This window comes from Bombina bombina, chromosome 10, assembly GCF_027579735.1.
Source record: "Bombina bombina isolate aBomBom1 chromosome 10, aBomBom1.pri, whole genome shotgun sequence".
Taxonomy (NCBI): Eukaryota; Metazoa; Chordata; class Amphibia; order Anura; family Bombinatoridae; genus Bombina; species Bombina bombina.
In genome coordinates this window covers 84,141,087-84,163,820 of record NC_069508.1, presented here as the reverse complement: position 1 = coordinate 84,163,820, position 22,734 = coordinate 84,141,087, and the positions used below count along the sequence as shown (strand labels likewise).

Here is a 22,734-nt window from a genome sequence, read left to right as displayed (position 1 = left end):
CACCACGTTAGAGAGTGTCGAACAATCGGTTTTTAAGATATTAATTGAGATATCTTTGTGTAATCCTTGCACCATTGATTCAGCATACAAAGCTGAAGAGGTCGCATGTGAAAACGAGCAAAGGGGATCGCGTCCGATGCAGCAGTCATAAGACCTAGAATTTCCATGCATAAGGCTACCGAAGGGAATGATTGTGACTGAAGGTTTCGACAAGCTGCCATCAGTTTTAGACGCCTCTTGTCTGTTAAAGACAGAGTCATGGACACTGAATCTATTTGGAAACCCAGAAAGGTTACCCTTGTCTGAGGAATCAATGAACTTTTTGGTAAATTGATCCTCCAACCATGATCTTGAAGAAACAACACAAGTTGATTCGTATGAAATTCTGCTAAATGTAAAGACTGAGCAAGAACCAAGATATCGTCCAAATAAGGAAATATCACAATACCCTGTTCTCTGATTACAGACAGAAGGGCACCGAGAACCTTTGTAAAAATTCTTGGAGCTGTAGCAAGGCCAAACGGCAGAGCCACAAACTGGTAATGCTTGTCCAGAAAAGAGAATCTCAGGAACCGATAATGATCCGGATGAATCGGAATATGCAGATATGCATCCTGTAAATCTATTGTGGACATATAATTCCCTTGCTGAACAAAAGGCAAAATAGTCCTTACAGTTACCATCTTGAACGTTGGTATCCTTACATAACGATTCAATATTTTTAGATCCAGAACTGGTCTGAAGGAATTCTCCTTCTTTGGTACAATGAAGAGATTTGAATAAAACCCCATCCCCTGTTCCTGAACTGGAACTGGCATAATTACTCCAGTTAACTCTAGATCTGAAACACAATTCAGAAATGCTTGAGCTTTTAATGGATTTACTGGGACACGGGAAAGAAAAAAATCTCTTTGCAGGAGGTCTCATCTTGAAACCAATTATGTACCCTTCTGAAACAATGTTCTGAATCCAAAGATTGTGAACAGAATTGATCCAAATTTCTTTGAAAAAACGTAACCTGCCCCCCTACCAGCTGAGCTGGAATGAGGGCCGCACCTTCATGTGGACTTAGAAGCAGGCTTTGCCTTTCTGGCTGGCTTGGATTTATTCCAGATTGGAGATGGTTTCCAAACTGAAACTGCTCCTGAGGATGAAGGATCAGGTTTTTGTTCTTTGTTGAAACGAAAGGAACGAAAACGATTATTAGCTCTGTTTTTACCCTTAGATTTTTTATCCTGTGGTAAAAAAGTTCCTTTCCCACCAGTAACAGTTGAAATAATAGAATCCAACTGAGAACCAAATAATTTGTTACCCTGGAAAGAAATGGAAAGTAGAGTTGATTTAGAAGCCATATCAGCATTCCAAGTCTTAAGCCATAAAGCTCTTCTAGCTAAAATAGCTAGAGACATAAACCTGACATCAACTCTGATAATATCAAAGATGGCATCACAGATAAAATTATTAGCATGCTGAAGAAGAATAATAATATCATGAGAATCATGATGTGTTACTTGTTGCGCTAAGGTTTCCAACCAAAAAGTTGAAGCTGCAGCAACATCAGCCAAAGATATAGCAGGTCTAAGAAGATTACCTGAACACAGATAAGCTTTTCTTAGAAAGGACTCAATTTTCCTATCTAAAGGATCCTTAAACGAAGTACCATCTGACGTAGGAATAGTAGTACGTTTAGCAAGGGCAGAAATAGCCCCATCAACTTTAGGGATTTTGTCCCAAAATTCTAATCTGTCAGACGGCACAGGATATAATTGCTTAAAACGTTTAGAGGGAGTAAATGAATTACCCAATTTATCCCATTCTTTGGAAATTACTGCAGAAATAGCATTAGGAACAGGAAAAACTTCTGGAATAACCACAGGAGATTTAAATACCTTATCCAAACGTTTAGAATTAGTATCAAGAGGACCAGAATCCTCTATTTCTAAAGCAATTAGAACTTCTTTAAGTAAAGAACAAATAAATTCCATTTTAAATAAATATGAAGATTTATCAGCATCAACCTCTGAGACAGAATCCTCTGAACCAGAAGAGTTATCAGAATGATGATGTTCATTTAAAAATTCATCTGTAGGGAGAGAAGTTTTAAAAGATTTTTTACGTTTACTAGAAGGAGAAATAACAGACATAGCCTTCTTTATGGATTCAGAAACAAAATCTCTTATGTTATCAGGAACATTCTGCACCTTAGATGTTGAAGGAACTGCAACAGGCAATGGTACTTTACTAAAGGAAATATTATCTGCTTTAACAAGTTTGTCATGACAATCAATACAAACAACAGCTGGAGGAATAGCTACCAAAAGTTTACAGCAGATACGCTTAGCTTTGGTAGATCCAGCACTAGACAGCGATTTTCCTGTAGTATCTTCTGACTCAGATGCAACGTGAGACATCTTGCAATATGTAAGAGAAAAAACAACAACATATAAAGCAAAATTGATCAAATTCCTTAAATGGCAGTTTCAGGAATGGGAAAAAATGCCAAAAAACAAGCTTCTAGCAACCAGAAGCAATGAAAAATGAGACTTAAATAATGTGGAGACAAAAGCGACGCCCACATTTTTTAGCGCCAATAAGACGCCCACATTATTTGGCGCCTAAATGCTTTTTGGCGCCAAAATGACGCCACATCCGGAACGCCGACATTTTTGCCGCAAAATAACGTCAAAAAATGACGCAACTTCCGGCGACACGTATGACGCCGGAAACGGAAAAGAATTTTTGCGCCAAAAAAGTCCGCGCCAAGAATGACGCAATAAAATGAAGCATTTTCAGCCCCCGCGAGCCTAACAGCCCACAGGGAAAAAAGTCAAATTTTTGAAGGTAAGAAAAAATGATTAAATCAAATGCATTATCCCAAATATTAAACTGACTGTCTGAAAATAAGGAAAGTTGAACATTCTGAGTCAAGGCAAATAAATGTTTGAATACATATATTTAGAACTTTATAAACAAAGTGCCCAACCCTAGCTTAGAGTGTCACAGAAAATAAGATTTACTTACCCCAGGACACTCATCTACATGTTTGTAGAAAGCCAAACCAGTACTGAAACGAGAATCAGCAGAGGTAATGGTATATATAAAAGAGTATATCGTCGATCTGAAAAGGGAGGTAAGAGATGAATCTCTACGACCGATAACAGAGAACCTATGAAATAGACCCCGTAGGAGGAGATCATGGCATTCAAATAGGCAATACGCTCTTCACATCCCTCTGACATTCACTGCACGCTGAGAGGAAAACCGGGCTCCAACTTGCTGCGGAGCGCATATCAACGTAGAATCTAGCACAAACTTACTTCACCACCTCCATCGGAGGCAAAGTTTGTAAAACTGAATTGTGGGTGTGGTGAGGGGTGTATTTATAGGCATTTTGAGGTTTGGGAAACTTTGCCCCTCCTGGTAGGAATGTATATCCCATACGTCACTAGCTCATGGACTCTTGCTAATTACATGAAAGAAATACCTACTCTTAATTTCAAATAAGAATCTTTTTTTCTGACAAATGTAATTTTTCTCTCATATTATGCCCCCCTGTATCACGTGACAAACATCAGCCAATCACAGACTAGCAGGGATAGCCACAGACAAAGGCTGTGGTGGACATTTTCCAAAGTACAGACCTTAGTGAAGGACACCAAGGTACATTTGAAATTAAAAACATTCATTTTATAGTGCATGGTGTTATTATACTGATGCAGATACCACTGATCCTATAACCAGCCCTCCACTGGCTATACCCATGAGCCAGTGTCACTACTGTGTAATTATATAGTGCTTGGTGTTATTATACTGATGCAGATACCACTGATCCTATAACCAGCCCTCCCTCTGGCTATATGCATGAGCCAGTGTCACTACTGTGTCATTATATAGTGCTCAGTGTTATTATACTGATGCAGATACCACTGATCCTATAACCAGCCCTCCTCTGGCTATACCCATGTGCCAGTGTCACTACTATGTCATTACTTAGTGCTTTGTGTTGTTATACTGATGCAGATACCACTGATCCTATAACCAGCCCTCCTCTGGCTATACCCATGAGCCAGTGTCACTTACTGTGTCATATAGTGCTGGGTGTTATTATACTGATGCAGATACCACTGATCCTATAACCATCCCTCCTCTGGCCATATCCATGTGCCAGTGTCACTAGTGTGCCATTATAAAGCGCTGGGTCTTATTATACTGATGCAGATACCAATGACCCCATAACCAGCCCTCCTCTGGCTATACCCATGTGCCAGTGTCACTACTGTGTCATTATATAGTGCTGGGTGTTATTATACTGATGCATATACCACTGGTCCTATAACCAGCCCTTGTCTGGCTATACCCATGTGCCAGTGTCACTACTGTGTCATTATATAGTGCTGGGTGTTATTATACTGATGCATATACCACTGGTCCTATAACCAGCCCTTGTCTGGCTATACGCATGTGCCAGTGTCACTACTGTGTCATTATATAGTGCTGGGTGTTATTATACTGATGCAGATACCACTGATCCTATTACCAGCCCTCCTCTGGCTATAACCATGTGCCAGTGTCACTACTGTGTCATTATATAGTGCTGGGTGTTATTATACTGATGCAGAAACCACTGATCCTATTACCAGCCCTCCTCTGGCTATACCCATGTGCCAGTGTCACTACTGTGTCATTATATAGTGCTTGGTGTTATTATACTAATGCAGATACCACTGATTCTATAACCAGCCCTGCTCTGGCTATACCCATGTGCCACTGTCACTACTGTGTCATTATATAGCGCTGGGTGTTATTATACTGATGCAGATACCACTGACCCTATAACCGGCCATTGTCTGGCTATACCCATGTGCCAGTGTCACTACTGTGTCATTATATAGTGCTTGGTGTTATTATACTGATGCAGATACCACTGACCCTATAACCAGCCATTGTCTGGCTATATGCATGTGCCAGTGTCACTACTGTGTCTTTGTATAGAGCTGGGTGTTATTATACAGATGCAGATACACATCCAGTATTTTACTCAGGCTTTATTTATTCCATAACTTATCGGCCAAGCAGTCTCTTGACAAGTCACAAACTTTATTCACACTACACATTTTTTTATTCCTATTATTTAATCAGAAAGCAAAGATATACTAAGGTTGTAGCGGACACTGCAAGGGCTAGTCACGGATACCTTCCCTACCCCTGCAGACTAGTAAATGTATACTGTGTGAGCTTGTGTACATGCTCAGGAGGATTTTGTTCTCCAGAAAGTGTGAATATAAAAAAATAAAAAATTATAATGGAAGCAAATTGTAAAGTATCTTAAAACTGCTGCTCTATCTTAAAGGGACACTGAACCCAAATTTTTTCTTTTGTAATTCAGATAGAGTGTGCAATTTTAAGCAACTTTCTAATTTATTCATATTATCAATTTTTCTTCATTCTCTTGCTATCTTTATTTGAAAAAAGGCATCTAAGCATTTTTTTGGGTTCAGAACTCCGGACAACACTTTTTTATTGGTGGATGAATTTATCCACCAATCAGCAAGGACAACCCAGGTTGTTCACCAAAAATGGGCCAGCATCTAAACTTACATTTCAAATTAAGATACCAAGAGAATGAAGAAAATTTGATAATAGGAGTAAATTAGAAAGTTGCTTAAAATTTCATGCTCAATCTGAATCACAAAATAATTTTTTTGGGTACAGTGTCCCTTTAATCATAAAAGTTTATTTTGACCTTTACTAGCTCTTCATTCACCACTTTCACACAGGAATGGTAGATAAATGGTACTATGGTTCCTCCAAAAGGTGGTGCAAGATTACACTGCAGTGCCAAAGCAAATAGACTCTTGAACCACTGACAAGAAAGCACCACCAATAGTGATCAGGCTTGTAACCTTTTTGTAATCTATTTAAGCATACACCTTGATAGAATACCCCATGTTAAGCTGTCGGCTACCTCTTTGCCCAGATGCTGATCAATTGCTGCTAGAAAACGTGGACGTTTAAACACATCCTCTGGATGGTACTGCTGTTTATACTTGTGGTGGTAGTATCGGTCCATGTGGTGATGACAACAGTTATCCAACTAAATAAATATAGACTTTGATATAATGGTGTTTGCATATGTATAGTTCAGCTTCAATGTTAGATCAAATATTACTAAGCAGCAAAAAAGATGTATTTGAGTTATATGTGTAAATTCTTATTAAGTGCATTTAATTACATAATTAATTTAGATAATTCCATTTTTCATTAAGATGAATAATAAGGATTTATTCAGTTCTAATTTCTGTTTTCAAAAATTAATTTGAAGGGTTGTATTGTTCTTTATATTGTATTTTATACTTTATAAAACTTGTACAACATAAAACAAAGGAATTATTGATTATTTAATACAATATATTAGAATTATGTATTTTTAATAAATATATATATATTTTTTAACCAGAAGGTAGAAAATGGTTGTTACCCATTATTTAGTTTGAATATTTATTTATATAGATACTAAACAGTATTTCTAAAATATGGATATATCAAAACCCAACCACTAGATGGCGATATTTACATATACTATACAGGAAGAAAAATCACACAAGGAAATCATTGCATTCATTAATTTGTTGATTTGTTAAAGGGACCACTCACTATTCATTTTAAGGAGACTGAAAACAAACATTTAGTATTTTTTTGCATTTGTCCCAAATATATTCATATATAAAATTGGACAAAAACTCAAAACTAAATAACAAAAAAATATTTAATAAATGAAAAATGCCATGTGGCAGTTTGCTAAACCCTGATATAGCAGATGGCTTTTTCTTGGCTACTCCAAACATACTCGTGGTTTTCAATGGGTATACATACAACCATTTGCAATAACCTTTTAAATAACGTAATTGGCAAAAGTCCAATTGCTAGTGACGTATGGGATATACAATCCTACCAGGAGGGGCAACGTTTCCCAAACCTCAAAATGCCTATAAATACACCCCTCACCACACCCACAATTCAGTTTTACAAACTTTTCCTCCTATGGAGGTGGTGAAGTAAGTTTGTGCTTGATTTTCTTCTGTGATATGCTCTTCTCAGCATTTTGAAGCCAGATTCCTCTCAGAGTACAGTGAATGTCAGAGGGATGTGAAGGGAGTATCACCTACTGCATTCTATGGTTTTACTTGCGGGAAATCATTTAATAGGTTCTGTGCTATCTGTCGAAGAGATTCATCTCCTACCTCCCTTTTCAGATCAATGATATACTCTCATATTCCATTACCTCTACTGATAACGGTTTCAGTACTGGTTTGGCTATCTGCTATATGTGGATGGGTGTCTTTCGGTAAGTATGTTTTCATTACTTAAGACACTCAGCTATGGTTTGGCACTTTATGTATTAATGTAAAATTCTAAATATATGTATTGTACTTATATTTGCCATGAGTCAGGTTTATGTATGTTTCCTTTTGCAGACGATCAGTTTCAAAATTGAGAAAACATATTTAGGAAGTTATTTTTTCTTACCCGGGGTATAGTCTTTTCTTAAAAATTTACTGTTTTCTTTCATTTTCGCGGGCAAAATGCTATTTATTGCATCATTCTTGGCGTGATAATTTTTTGGTGCGAAGGTACGTTCGTTGACGCAAGTTGAATTGCGCATCATACTTGGCGCCAAATTTAATTATTTAAACCCCACTTCCTATATGCCTCTTGCCTTTCTCTATGCTCAGAGGGCTATGCTGTTTGCATTTTTTTCCCATTCCTAAAACTGCCATATAAGGAAATTGATCATTTTGCTTTATATGTTGTTTTTTCTCTTACATTTGCAAGATGTATCAATCTGATCCTGTCTCAGAAACCACTGTTGGATCCCTGCTGCCTGATAACAGTTCTACCAAAGATAAGTGTATCTGTTGTAAATTAGTAGAGATTATAATCACCAGCGGTAGTATGTAACAGTTGTCATGATAAACTTTAACATGCAGAAAATGTATCCATCAGTACTAGTAAAATGCTAATTGTTCTTTCCACATCTTATGTACATGATATCCCTGTGAATATAAAGATTTGATTGCTGATGGATTCAGAAGGCTTTGTCTGCTATTCTGCCTTCTAACAAACATAAAAAAGGTCTTTTAAAACTTCTCAAAGTTGATGAAATTTCAAATGACCAATAACATACTTATCTCTTTAAGATGGAGTATATTTGATCCTTGTTAAACGAGGTGTTGATTACTTTGGATATTGAGGAAACTAGTCCTCTTGATACTAAAACTAGTAAACGTTTAAATTCCGTTTATAAACCTCCTGTGGTTACTCCAGAAGTTTTTCCAATTCCTGATATAATTTAAAAGGAATGGAATAGGCCTGGTACTTCATTTATTCCTTCTGTTAGGTTTAAAAAGTTGTATCCCTTGCAGTCAGATTGATGTTTTGGGAAAAAAATCCCCAAGTTGATGGGGCTCTCTCTACTCTTGCCAGACATACTACTATCCGTATGGAAGATGGTACTTCCTTTAAGGACCCTTTAGATAGGAAACTTGAATCTTATCTAAGGAAAGCTTATTTATAATCTGGCTATCTTCTCAGGCCTGCCATTTCTATGGCTGATGTTGCAGCTGCATCAAGTTTTTGGTTGGAAAGTTTAGTGCAACAGGAAACAGATCCTGATTTGTCTAGCATTGTTCGCTTGCTTCAACATGCTAATCATTTTATCTGTAATGCTATTTTTGATATCATCAAAATTGATGATAAATCTATGTCTTTAGTTATCTTAGCTAGAAGAACTTTGTGGCTTAAATATTGGAATGCTGACATGGTATCTAAGTCTAGAGTACTATCTCTTTCTTTCCAAGGTAACAATTTATTTGGTTCTCAGTTGAATTCAATTATTTCAACTGTTACTGGGGGGAAGGGAGTGTTTTTACCTCAGGATAAAAGATCTAAGGGTAAATCTAAGGCTTCTATCATTTTGACAGAATAGAATAGAAAGTCAATCCTTCTCCCAAAGAATCTGGTTCCAATTGGAAACCCTCTTCAAGTTGGAATAAATCCAAGTCTTTTAAGAAACCAAAGCCAGACCCCCTCAAGTCTGCATGAAGGTGCGGCCCTCATTCTAGCTCAGCTGATGGGGCAGATTAAAAATTTTCCAAGACACTTGGCATATTCTGTCCAAAATCAATGGATTCAGAGCATTGTCTCTCAAGGGTATCAAATAGGATTCAGAGTAAGATCTCCTGTGAGAAGATTTCTTTCTCTCATGCATTCCAGCAAACCCAGTGAAGGCTCAGGCCTTTCTGAAGTGTGTTTCAGATCTAGAGCTTTCAGGGGTAATTATACCAGTTCCGTTTGGTTTTATTCAAATCCATTCATTGTCCCAAAGAAAGAAAATTAATTCAGGCCAGTTCTGGTTCTGAACATTTTGAACCGTTTTCAAAATGGCGACTATAAGGACTATTCTGTCTTTTTTAAGCGAGGTCATTTTATATCCACAATAGACTTACAGGATGCATATCTTATGTGCATGGAAGTTTTAGGTCTCATGACTGCAGCATCGGACATGATCCCCTTTGCTTGTTTTCATATGAGACCTCTCCAGCTTTGTATTCTTGAAGCAATGGTGCAGGGATTATATAAAGATATCACAATTAATATCCTTAAATCCCAATGTTCAACTTTCTCTGACTTGGTGGTTAGACCACCACCGTATAATTCAAGGGGCCTCTTTTGTTCGTCCAACCTGGACTGTAATCACAACAGATGCAAGTCTTTCAGGTTGGGAGCTGTCTGGGGATCTCTGACAGCTCAAGGGGTTTGGAAATCTCAAGAGGCGAGGTTACCAATCAATATTTTGGAACTCTGTGCTATTTTCAGGGCTCTTTAGGTTTGGCCTCTGTTGAATAGAGAACCATTTATTTAATTTCAGACAAGACAATGTCACAACTGTGGCATATGTCAATCATCAGGGCAGGACATGCAGTCCCCTAGCTATGAAAGAAGTATCTCAGAAACTTGCTTGGGCGGAATCCAGCTCTTGTCTAATTTCTGCGGTACATATCCCAGGTGTTGACAATTGGCAAGCGGACTATCTCAGCCATCAGACTTTACATCCGGGGGAGTGGTCTCTCCATCCAGATGTGTTTTTCAGAGATTGTTCAGATGTGGGGTCTTCCAGAAATAGATCTGATGGCTTCTCATCTAAACAAGAAACTTCCCAGGTACCTATCCAGGTCCAGGGATCTTCAGGCAGAGTCGGTGGATGCTTTAGCAGTTCCTTGGTTTTACCAACCTGCTTATATCTTTCCGCCTCTAGTTCTTCTTCCAAGAGTGATTTCCAAAATCATCATGGAACATAAGTTTGTGTTTCTGGTAGCTCCAGCATGGCCTCACATGTTCTGGTATGCGGACCTTGTCCGGGTGTCCAGTTGTCAATCTTGGCCACTTCCTTTTAGACCAGACCTTCTGTCTCAAGGACCGTTTTTCCATTAGGATCTCAAATTGATAAATTTGAAGGTATGGAAAATAAACGCTTAGTGCTTAGTCATAGAGGTTTCTCTGACACAGTGATTGATACTACATTACAGGCTTGTAAATCTGTTTCTAGGAAGATTTATTATTGAGTTTGGAAGACATATTTCATGGTGTTCTTCACATAAATTCTCCTGGCATTCTTTTAGAATTCCTAGAATTTTACAGTTTCTTCAGGATGGTTTAAATAAAGGTTTATCTGCAAGTTCCTTGAAGGGACAAATCTTTGCTTTTATTTCACAGAAAAATTGCAAAGCTTCCTGATATTCTCTGTTTTTTCAGGCTTTGGTCCATATCAAGCCTGTCATTAAATCAATCTCTCCTCCTTGGAGTTTTAATTTGGTTTTGAAAGCTTTACAGGCTCCTCCTTTTTAGCCTATGTATTCTTTGGATATTAAACTACTTTCTTGGAAAGTGTTGTTCTTTTTAGCTATCTCTTTTACTAGAAGTGTTTCTGAATTATATGCTCTTTCATGCGAGTCACCTTTTCTGATTTTTCATCAAGGCAAGGCAGTTTCTTGGACTTCATTTACATTTTTACCTAAAGTTGTGAATTCTAACAACATTAATAGGGAAATGTTTGTCCCCTCTTTGTGTCCTAATCTTAAGAATTCTTTGGAAAGATCCTTACACTCTTTGGATGTTGTAAGAGCTTTGAAATATTATGTTGAAGCTACTAAAGATTTCAGAAAGACTTCTAGTCTATTTGTTGTCTTTTCTGGTTCTAGGAAAGGTCAGAAAGTTTCTGCCATTTTCTTGGCATCTTAGTTAAAGCTTTTGATTCATAATGCTTATTTGGAGTCGGCTCAGGCCCCGCCTCAGAAAATCACAGCTCATTCTACTAGATCAGTCTCCACTTTCTGGGCTTTTAAGAATGAAGCTTCAGTTGATCAGATTTGCAAATGTCAGGATGCCAGGAATCAGACAGACGAGAAGTGCAAAAATAATCACACATTTATTAATAGCAAAAAATAATAAAAAGTCAAAAAAGCCAATAATCAAAACCAGAGCTGGTAGTCAGACGAGCCGAAATCAGGAACAAGGAGAACAGCAGAGTCAAGAACAAGCCAGGGATCAGGAACCAGAAAGGATGTCAGACAGCCAGGTAAGGCACAGAAGCTCTCAGAAACAGGTCTGAGACAATGCAAGGGCAAAGCATACTGAACAGAGGTACTTTAAATAATAAGTGATGACATCACAATTCTGAGACTGCATCCTGTCTCACCCATGTGAGACAGGATGCAGTCTCAGAATTGTGATGTCATCACTTATTATTTAAAGTGCCTCTGGGTGGGGTCGTTGAGGGGAGGGTACTGTCAGGGTTTTTTCACACGGATGATGTACACCAGTCTGGTCATAAAATGAAGTGCAGGAAATGAGCAGCAACACACAGTATGCACCAGAGTCAGCAAGAGAGGTGAGTAAAATGGCTGCCAGCAGCACATGGCAAACAAAGCAGGGAAAAAACCCTGACAGTACCCTCCCCTCAACGACCCCTCCCCCGCAGGAGGACAAAAGGCTTATTGGGGAAACGGGCATGGAAGGCACGGATGAGGGCGGGAGCATGAACATCAGAGGAGGGAACCCATGAACGCTCCTCCGGACCATAGCCCCTCCAGTGAAATATATATTGTACGTGTCCCCTGAACATACAAGAGTCAATAATGATGCTGACCTCATACTCCTCATGTTTGTCAACAAAGATAGGATGGGGAAACACAGTGGTAAACTGATTACAAACCAATGGTTTCAAGAGGGAGACATGAAAAATATTGGAGATGTGCATTGCAGGAGGAAGGTCAAGAGCGTAGGCCACAGGATTGCCCCGTATGAGTATTCGAAAAGAACCAACATAACGGGGAGTCAGTTTATTGGAAGGCACATGAAGGTTCAAGTTGCGGGAGGTCAGCCAAACTCTCTCACCAACCTGGTAGGAAGGCGCGGGCAGATGCCTATGATCAGCCTGGAATTTTTGGCGCTGCATAGAATGATGAAGGAAATCCTGAATCTGCACCCACGTGGAACGGAGTTCCCGGAGTTGCTCCTCCAAAGCCGGAATACCCTGAGACATGAAGGAATCAGGCAACAAGGATGGTTGAAACCCATAATTCGCCATGAACGGGGATAACTTGGAGGAAGCATTAATAGCACTATTACGAGCAAACTCTGCCCAAGGTAACAGTTCAGACCAATTATTGTGGTGATCGGAGACATATCAACAAAGGAACTGTTCCAGTACTTTATTAGAAAATTCCGCAGCCCCATTAGATTGAGGGCGATATGCCGAGGAGATGGAAAGCTGGATCCCCATTTGAGCACAAAAGGAACGCCAAAACCTGGAGACAAACTGGCTACCCCGGTCCGACACTATCTCCTTGGGTAACCCATGTAAACGGAAGACCTCCCGGGCAAAAATTGTAGCAAGCTCCTGAGTGATAGGCAACTTCTTCAAGGGAATGCAATGTGAAATTTTAGAAAAATGGTCAACCACCATAAGGATAACAGTATTGCCATTGGAAACAGGAAGCTCGACAATGAAGTCCATGAAAAGATGTGCCCAAGGACGCTCACCATTAGCAATATGTTGAAGAAGACCCACAGGAAGACGTCGAGGAGTCTTATTCTGTGCACAAACTGAGCAGGAGGCAACATACGCAGCAACATCAGAACGAAGACCTGGCCACCAGAATTGTCGAGCGACAGACCAAATCATTTGGTTTTTGCCTGGGTGACCTGCGGCTTTAGGATAGTGGTAAGTGTGCAAAAGTTTAGTTTGAAGATTCTCAGGAACAAAAACACTTACCACTAGGTTTCTCAGGAGGTGCATTGGTTTGTGCAGCCAGGATTTCCTCCCCCAAGGGAGAAGTCAAATTAGTATGTATGGTAGCCAAAATATGGTCAGTAAGTATAACTGAAATAGGTACAGACTCCTCCTTGGACAAAGGCGAAAATTGTTGAGAGAGGGCATCAGCCCTAACATTATTACTACCAGGAGACCACATAATTAAACTGAGACAAAAATAGCGCCCATCTGGCCTGTCGGGGCGACAAACATTTTGCTTCAGATAGATAAGTTAAATTATTGTGGTCAGTAAGAATGAGCGCTGGCACGCTAGTACCCTCGAGAAGATGCCTCCATTCCTTGAGTGCCAAAATTATGGCCAGTAATTCCCTGTCGCCAATTTCATAATTGCACTCCGCTGGAGACAATTTCTTAGAGAAGAAACCACATGGATGCAAGGAACTAGCAGGCATAGGACGTTGAGACAAGAGGGCACCTACTCCAGTCTCAGATGCATCGACCTCAAGAATGAAAGGCAGGACAGGGTTAGGGTGAGCCAGAACTGGAGCGGCAGCAAAGGCAGTCTTAAGACTATCAAAGGCCTTAATGGCAGTAGGTGACCAATGGAGTGGATCATTTTCTTTACGGGTCATGTCTGTGATAGGTTTGACCAAGGAAGAAAAGTTTTTAATAAACTTTCTATAGTAATTGGCGAACCCCAAAAAACGTTGAATAGACCAAAGACCAACTGGGCGAGGCCACTGCAGAACTGCAGATAACTTGTCAGGATCCATGGACAACCCCGCAACAGAGATAACATAACATAGGAAGGTTACATGAGTCTAATGGAACTCACATTTCTCGAGTTTACACAACAGGCCATTCTCACATAGTATCTGAAGAACCTGTGTAACATCAGAACAATGAGCCTCAAGTGTGGGTGAGTGTATGAGGATGTCGTCTAAGTACACCACAACACACTGTTGCAACATATCTCATAGGACATCATTAATAAATTCCTAGAAAACAAGATACTCATAATGCCCGCTCCTGGTGTTAAATGCTGTTTTCCATTCATGGCCCTCCTTGATCCTAAGGAGATTGTATGCTCCTCTCAAATCAAGTTTAGAAAAGACTGTAGCTCCCTTGAGGTGGTCAAAGAGTTCCGTAATGAGCGGAACAGGGTAAGCATTCTTAATGGTAAGACGATTAAGACCCCTATAATTGATGCATGGTCTTAACTCGCCACCCTTTTTCTTCACAAAGAAGAAGCCAGCCCCTGCAGGAGAGCAGGATTTGCGGATGATCCCACAGAACAGAACATCGGCAACATACTCCTCCATAGCACAATTCTCCACAACAGACAGAGGGTAGACCCGGCCCCGAGGAGGAATGGCTCTGGGTTGCAGGTCTATGGCACAATCATAAGACCGGTGAGGAGGCAACGTACCGGCACGCACCATGTTAAAAACGTCTAGGAACTCTCGGTACTCCTCTGCCAATTGAGATACCGAAGAAGTGCAAAAGACTTTCAATGGTTTCCGAAGACAAGTGGAAATACATGGTGGAGACCACGACAAAATTTCGGACCTGCGCCAGTTGAGACTGGGATTGTGCTTTTGGAGCCAGGGATAATCCAGAACAACCGGAAAATGCGGAGTTTATCACCTGGAATTGGAGGGTTTCAAAATGGAGAGCCCCAACAGCCATGGATAACGGAGCAGCTTCGTGAGTAACGAGTGCGGGCAGAAAGGGCCTGCCATCAATGGCCTCAATAGCAAGCGGAACGGACTGAGGCAAAACAGGAATGGAGTGCTTTGATACAAAAGCACTGTCAATGAAATAGCCCGCAGCACCAGAGACAACAAGAGCCTGGGTGACTATGGAGGAGTCCACCCAGGAAAGGACAACCATGACCAAAGGTTTCTCCTTTAGTGGTTCCGGGGACGTGGATAATCCACCCAAGGTCTGTCCCCGACAGGACCTTAGGTGTGAGCGTTTCCCGGCCGTGTAGGACAAGACTTAAAAAGGTGGCCCTGTAACCCACAATAGAGGCAGAGTCCCTCCCTCCTCCTAAAGGCCCTCTCTGCCGTGGAGAGACATATGAATCCCAACTGCATCGGCTCAGCAGTACCTGGTGACTCGAGACCGGGAGGCATGGGTGGGAACGAACACGTAGGAGACAACGGAACAGGAGGCTTCCGCAAGCACTCCTTGAAAGTGGGCCTCTCACTTAGTCTGATGTCAATTAGCATCAGAAAAGAGACCAATGCCTCGAGATCTTCTAGTAAATCTCTGGCAGCAACTTTGTCTTTAATCACATCAGAGAGTCCATTAAAGAAGGCGGCAACAAGGGCTTCATTGTTCTAACCTACCTCTGCGGCAAGCGTACGGAACTCAATGGCATGCTGAGCAACAGATCTTGTACCTTGCTGAATGGACATGAGTCGTTTAGCAGCATAGGAAGAGGAGCGAGCCGGAACATCAAATACCCTTCGAAATGAAGCCACATATGCAGGGTAATTTGAAATCACAGGTTTATTAGTCTCCCACAAGGGATTAGCCCAGGCAAGAGCTATGTCAGAAAGTAACAAGATGAGAAATCCCACCTTAGCTCTATCAGAGGGAAACACCTGAGGTGACATCTCAAAGTAAATGCCCACCTGGTTCAAAAACCCTCTGCACTGATTAGGATTGCCTCTATATCGCTGAGGTAGAGGTGCAGAACCGGACATGCTCCTGGTAGGGCTAGGTGCAGCAGCGGAAACAGGAGCAGCCATAACTTGCGGGACACTTTGGTCCAAATGTGCAGTGCGAGTCAGCAGGGTTTACAGAGCTAGTGCAAATTGATCCAAGCGGTGATCCTGTTCATCCATCCTGGAAATTATGGCAGGTAAAGGTGGATTATTAGCACCATCAGGATTCATGGCCCTTGCGTAATGCCAGGAATAAGACTGAGACGAGAAGTGCAAAAATAATCACACCTTTATTAATAGCAAAAAATAATAAAAAGTCCACAAGTCAAATAACAAGCCAGGAATCAAAACCAGAGTTGGTAGTCAGACAAGCCGAGTCAGGAACCAAAGCGAATAGTCAGACGAGCCAGAATCAGGAACAAGGAGAACAGCAGAGTCAGGAACAAGTCAGGGATCAGGAACGAGGAGGGACGTCAGACAGCCAGGTAATACACAGGAGCTCTCACAAACAGGCCTGAGACAACGCAAGGGCAAAGCATACTGAACAGAGGCCCTTTAAATAATAAGTGATGACATCACAATTCTGAGATTGCATCCTGTCTCACACGGATGATGTACACCAGTCTGGTCATAAAAGGAAGTGCAGGAAATGAGCAGCAACACACAGTATGCACCAGAGTTAGCAAGAGAGGTGAGTAAAATGGCAAACAAAGCAGGGAAAAAAATCCTGACAGCAAAGCAGCAACTTGGTCTTCTTTACATACATTTACTAAACTTCTATGGTTTCGATGCTTTTGCCTCTTCAGAAGCAGTTTTTGGTAGAAAAGTTATTCAGGCAGCTGTTTCAGTTTGATTCCTCTGCTTATGTTTTAAGTTTTTTTTCTTTCATTTATGAGAAAAAAAATATTTTTTTGGTTGTGGATTTAATTTTTTCAGCGGAAAATGGCTGTTTTTATGTTATCCTTCCCTCTCTAGTGACTGTGTGGCGTTCCACATCTTGGGTATTTCTATCCCATATGTCACTAGCTCATGGACTCTTGCCAATTACATGAAAGATAACATAATTTATGTAAGAACTTACCTGATAAATTAATTTCTTTCATATTGGCAAGAGTCCATGAGACCAACCCTTTTTATGGTGGTTATGTTTTTTGTATAAAGCACAATTATATTTCCTTTTTTGACGCTTTTTACTCCTTTTTCTATCACCCCACTACTTGGCTATTCGTTAAACTGAATTGTGGGTGTGGTGAGGGGTGTATTTATAGGCATTTTGAGGTTTGGGAAACTTTGCCCCTCCTGGTAGGATTGTATATCCCATACGTCACTAGCTCATGGACTCTTGCTAATATGAAAGAAATGAATCAGGTTAGTTCTTACATAAATTATGTTTTTAATTGTTGATATAAACTGAGCAAATATATACAAATATAATGACCCTAAAACAATTATAACACATACTCACTGATAAAGATGGCAAAATGTTTAGAATGGTAGAGTTTGACTGTAGAGCAATCAATGACATGAAATGTGTAGCGACTCTTTCCTGACTCTCTCGCACAAAGTTCTAATGACACCTCCAGGGTACTCTGGGTCTGGTTTAGTTTGTTTCGGAGAAAAGCAAAATTTTGTATTTCTTTAACAGCTTTATTTAATTGTTCTTGACTTTGCAAACGTATAGGTTTCCCAGCTTCTTCTTCGGTCATCATTTCAAAGACTCTTGGGAAACCAGGCATTTGTCGCACTTTAGTCATCACAAAGACAAATACAGGCAAGGGAAATGGACTACTAGATTTCTGACCACATACTTCTAAGATCTGATGAACTCGAACCATCCATCCTCCATCAGAAAAGTGTGTCAAAAGCTTTTCCAAAACATGAGCCTGTGCCAAAGAAACACATAAGTAGCGTCCTCCACAATTCAGGACACGGGCAATTTCACTTAACAGCTTCCCAGCTTTCTCCATAGTGGTCTCCTCTGTATCTGTCAAAATTGCATCTAATGTCCCTTTGTCCAGCACAGCCTGAAAATAAGAATCCTCAAAACTCATCTTTGTGCCATCCATCAACTGGAATGACATCAGAGGCCGCTGGTGATTATTCCTCTCATTCATTTGACGAATCACTACCTCACTTACATCAATATTCATCAGGTTTTGACATCCTGCATCATATAGTCTTTCACTCAACTCAGAGTTACCGCACCCTACCACTAGAACCTGTCAAATATAAACATAAGAGGAGAATAAGAATCATTAGCCAAAAAAAAAAAAAAAAAAGGCAACTTCCCAAAATACAAAATCAAGTTAATAAAGTTACAGGTGGTTACGAATATTATCTAGGGGCAGCTGAAACCTGAAAAAAAAAAAAATGTAATTTTACCTTTAACAATTATCAAAATACAACAAATATTAAATTAAGGAACATAGTTTTGCAGTATACTAAGTGAACTGTAAGTAATGCATTAAAAGGGATAGGAAAGTCAAAATTAAAACTTGCATGATTCAAATTGAGCATTTAAGCACCAGTAAATACAGTAGATTTGTCAAATTAAAAAAATCCATGAAAAAAAAGACAACGCAATAGCACTTAGTCTGAATTTCAAATGAGTAGTAGTTTTTTTCCCCAACAAATTTTTAAAGTTAAGTCTATTTCCATTCCCCCTGTATCATGTGGCACAACCATCAGCCAATCACAAATGCATAAACAAATAATCTGGATTTTTGCACATGCTCAGTAGGAGCTGGTGACTAAAAAAGTGTAAATATAAAAAGACTGCACATTTTGTTAATGGAGGTAAATTGGAAAGTTGTTTAAAATTGCATGTTCTATCTGAATCATGAAAGTTTAATAAATTCCCTTCTATTTTCAAATGTGCTTAGTTTTCTTGGTATTCCTTGGTTGAAAAAGAATATGCACATATCGTTCACTAGTGGGAGCTAGATGCCGATTGGTGCCTGCAAACATTTGTCTCTTGTGATTGGTTAGCTAGATGTATTCAGCTAGCTGCCCTTATTGCAATGCTTTTGCTTCAGCAAAGGATGCCAAGAGAATGAAGCTAATTTGATAATAGAAGGAAATTGGAAAGTTGTTTAAAATTGTATATTCTATCCGAATCATGAAAGAAAATTTAGGGTTTTCTGTACCTTTAAAAGAGAGAGGAGCAAACACTCGAGCTGTAGGGTGAGTTAATATTGGATTGAGGAGTAGTAGCACAGACATATTTGAACATATTGCATCCATATATATACATTACACTAATTTTCATACACCTGACATTTTTTTTTTTTTTAATACAGTGCGATAGGCCGAGTGTTTGGTTGTGGTTGGTTGGTACCTGTTGACACACTTGCAAAGGGCGAATACTGTTTTGATTTATTAAGTGGCCATTCAAGGGTAAAATATTTGATATGTGTGCCTGAAATGTATGCGAGTGCTCATGCGTTAGGTGTTTGTTGAGCCTTCCAGGGACCTACACTGTTTTACTGCGCTCAAGGGTTGCTGCGTCTGCCCGTGTGTAGCGAACTGAAACTGGCGTAAAATATATTCATTCTGTGTGCGCAAGTTCATGCGCTGTCTTTGTGATAGTGACTGCCGACGCCAGTTCTATGTTAATCTATGGGAGCACACCGTGTAAAATGTACGTGCTGTGATGGGTTTGTGATTACACGAAAAAAAATGGCTACACTGGTTTTTGCGCACATCGCCAAGTATGTGATCAAGGCCAAGGTTTTTTTTTTTTTAGTGTTGCACTGAAATGGAAATTCTGGACCGAAACCGAAAATCCAGGATGCCCTTGGCCGAAAACATGTTTTTTTTTTTTTTTGCATGATTAGACTATTTAATGAATAAATAAAATTAAAAAACTGCAAGCTAATAAAAATAAAAAATACCACACTTTTATCTTAAGTAACACGTTAAAATTAGCCAAAAAAATATCTTAAACAATAATATGCTATACAATAATTTTACCAAGAAAAAAAAAAAAACAGGCAAAAAAAAAAACAAGAAAAAACACAGAATTTATGCTTACCTGATAAATTACTTTCTCCAACGGTGTGTCCGGTCCACGGCGTCATCCTTACTTGTGGGATATTCTCTTCCCCAACAGGAAATGGCAAAGAGCCCAGCAAAGCTGGTCACATGACCCCCCCTAGGCTCCGCCTACCCCAGTCATTCGACCGACGTACAGGAGGAAATATGCATAGGAGAAACCATATGATACCGTGGTGACTGTAGTTAGAGAAAATAATTCATCAGACCTGATTAAAAAAACCAGGGCGGGCCGTGGACCGGACACACCGTTGGAGAAAGTAATTTATCAGGTAAGCATAAATTCTGTTTTCTCCAACATAGGTGTGTCCGGTCCACGGCATCATCCTTACTTGTGGGAACCAATACCAAAGCTTTAGGACACGGATGAAGGGAGGGAGCAAATCAGGTCACCTAAATGGAAGGCACCACGGCTTGCAAAACCTTTCTCCCAAAAATAGCCTCCGAAGAAGCAAAAGTATCAGATTTGTAAAATTTGGCAAAAGTGTGCAGTGAAGACCAAGTCGCTGCCTTACATATCTGGTCAACAGAAGCCTCGTTCTTGAAGGCCCATGTGGAAGCCACAGCCCTAGTGGAGTGAGCTGTGATTCTTTCAGGAGGCTGCCGTCCGGCAGTCTCATAAGCCAATCGGATAATGCTTTTAAGCCAAAAAGAAAGAGGTAGAAGTTGCTTTTTGACCTCTCCTTTTACCAGAATAAACAACAAACAAAGAAGATGTTTGTCTGAAATCTTTAGTAGCCTCTAAATAAAATTTTAGAGCACGGACTACGTCCAAATTGTGTAACAAACGTTCCTTCTTTGAAACTGGATTCGGACACAAAGAAGGTACAACTATCTCCTGGTTAATATTTTTGTTGGAAACAACTTTCAGAAGAAAACCAGGCTTAGTACGCAAAACCACCTTATCTGCATGGAACACCAGATAGGGCGGAGAACACTGCAGAGCAGATAACTCTGAAACTCTTCTGGCAGAAGAAAATGCAACCAAAAACAAAACTTTCCAAGATAATAACTTAATATCTACGGAATGTAAGGGTTCAAACGGAACCCCTTGAAGAACTGAAAGAACTAGATTTAGACTCCAGGGAGGAGTCAAAGGTCTGTAAACAGGCTTGATTCTAACCAGAGCCTGAACAAACGCTTGAACGTCTGGCACAGTTGCCAGCCTTTTGTGAAGTAAAACAGATAAAGCAGAGATCTGTCCCTTCAGAGAACTTGCAGATAATCCTTTCTCCAAACCTTCTTGTAGAAAGGAGAGAATCTTAGGAATTTTTATCTTGTTCCATGGGAATCCTTTAGATTCACACCAACAGATATACTTTTTCCATATTTTATGGTAAATTTTTCTAGTTACAGGCTTTCTAGCCTGAATCAGAGTATCTATTACAGAATCTGAAAACCCACGCTTTGATAAAATCAAGCGTTCAATCTCCAAGCCATCAGTTGGAGGGAAACCAGATTTGGATGTTCGAATGGACCTTGAACAAGAAGGTCCTGTCTCAAAGGTAGCTTCCATGGTGGAGCCGATGACATATTCACCAGGTCTGCATACCAAGTCCTGCGTGGCCACGCAGGAGCTATCAAGATCACCGAAGCCCTCTCCTGATTGATCCTGGCTACCAGCCTGGGAATGAGAGGAAACGGTGGGAATACATAAGCTAGGTTGAAGGTCCAAGGTGCTGCTAGTGCATCTACTAGAGTCGCCTTGGGATCCCTGGATCTGGACCCGTAGCAAGGAACCTTGAAGTTCTGACGAGAGGCCATCAGATCCATGTCTGGAATGCCCCATAATTGAGTTATTTGGGCAAAGATTTCCGGATGGAGTTCCCACTCCCACGGATGGAATGTCTGACGACTCAGAAAATCCGCTTCCCAATTTTCCACTCCTGGGATGTGGATTGCAGACAAGTGGCAGGAGTGATCCTCCGCCCAATGAATTATCTTGGTCACTTCCTCCATCGCCAGGGAACTCCTTGTTCCCCCCTGATGGTTGATATATGCAACAGTCGTCATGTTGTCTGATTGAAACCTTATGAATTTGGCCCTTGCTAGTTGAGGCCAAGCTTTGAGAGCATTGAATATCGCTCTCAGTTCAAGAATGTTTATCGGGAGAAGAGATTCTTCCCGAGACCATAGACCCTGAGCTTTCAGGGGTTCCCAGACCGCGCCCCAGCCCACCAGACTGGCGTCGGTCGTGACAATGACCCACTCTGGTCTGCGGAAGCTCATTCCCTGTGACAGGTTGTCCAGGATCAGCCACCAACGGAGTGAATCTCTGGTCTTTTGATCTACTTGAATCGTCGGAGACAAGTCTGTATAATCCCCATTCCACTGTCTGAGCATGCACAGTTGTAATGGTCTTAGATGAATTCGTGCAAAAGGAACTATGTCCATTGCTGCAACCATCAATCCTATTACTTCCATGCACTGTGCTATGGAAGGACGAAGAACAGAATGAAGTACTTGACAAGAGCTTAGAATCTTTGATTTTCTGATTTCTGTCAGAAAAATCCTCATTTCTAAGTAATCTATGATTGTTCCCAAGAGGGGAACTCTTGTTGACGGGGACAGAGAACTCTTTTCTTTGTTCACTTTCCATCCGTGAGATCTGAGAAAGGCTAGGACGATGTCCGTATGAGCCTTTGCTTTTGACAGAGACGACGCTTGAATCAG

At 40.4% G+C, this 22,734-nt stretch overlaps 1 protein-coding gene across 1 annotated transcript in view; it reads right to left on the bottom strand.

Moving 5' to 3' along the window:
• The window catches only part of METTL13 (methyltransferase 13, eEF1A lysine and N-terminal methyltransferase), a 580,907-nt gene that overhangs the window by 433,817 nt on the left and 124,356 nt on the right, over window positions 1-22,734 (bottom strand). Inside the window, exon 2 of the mRNA XM_053693228.1 lies at window positions 17,474-18,227. Coding sequence (XP_053549203.1) covers window positions 17,474-18,227 — 754 coding nt within the window. The remainder of the gene's footprint in view (window positions 1-17,473; window positions 18,228-22,734) is intronic.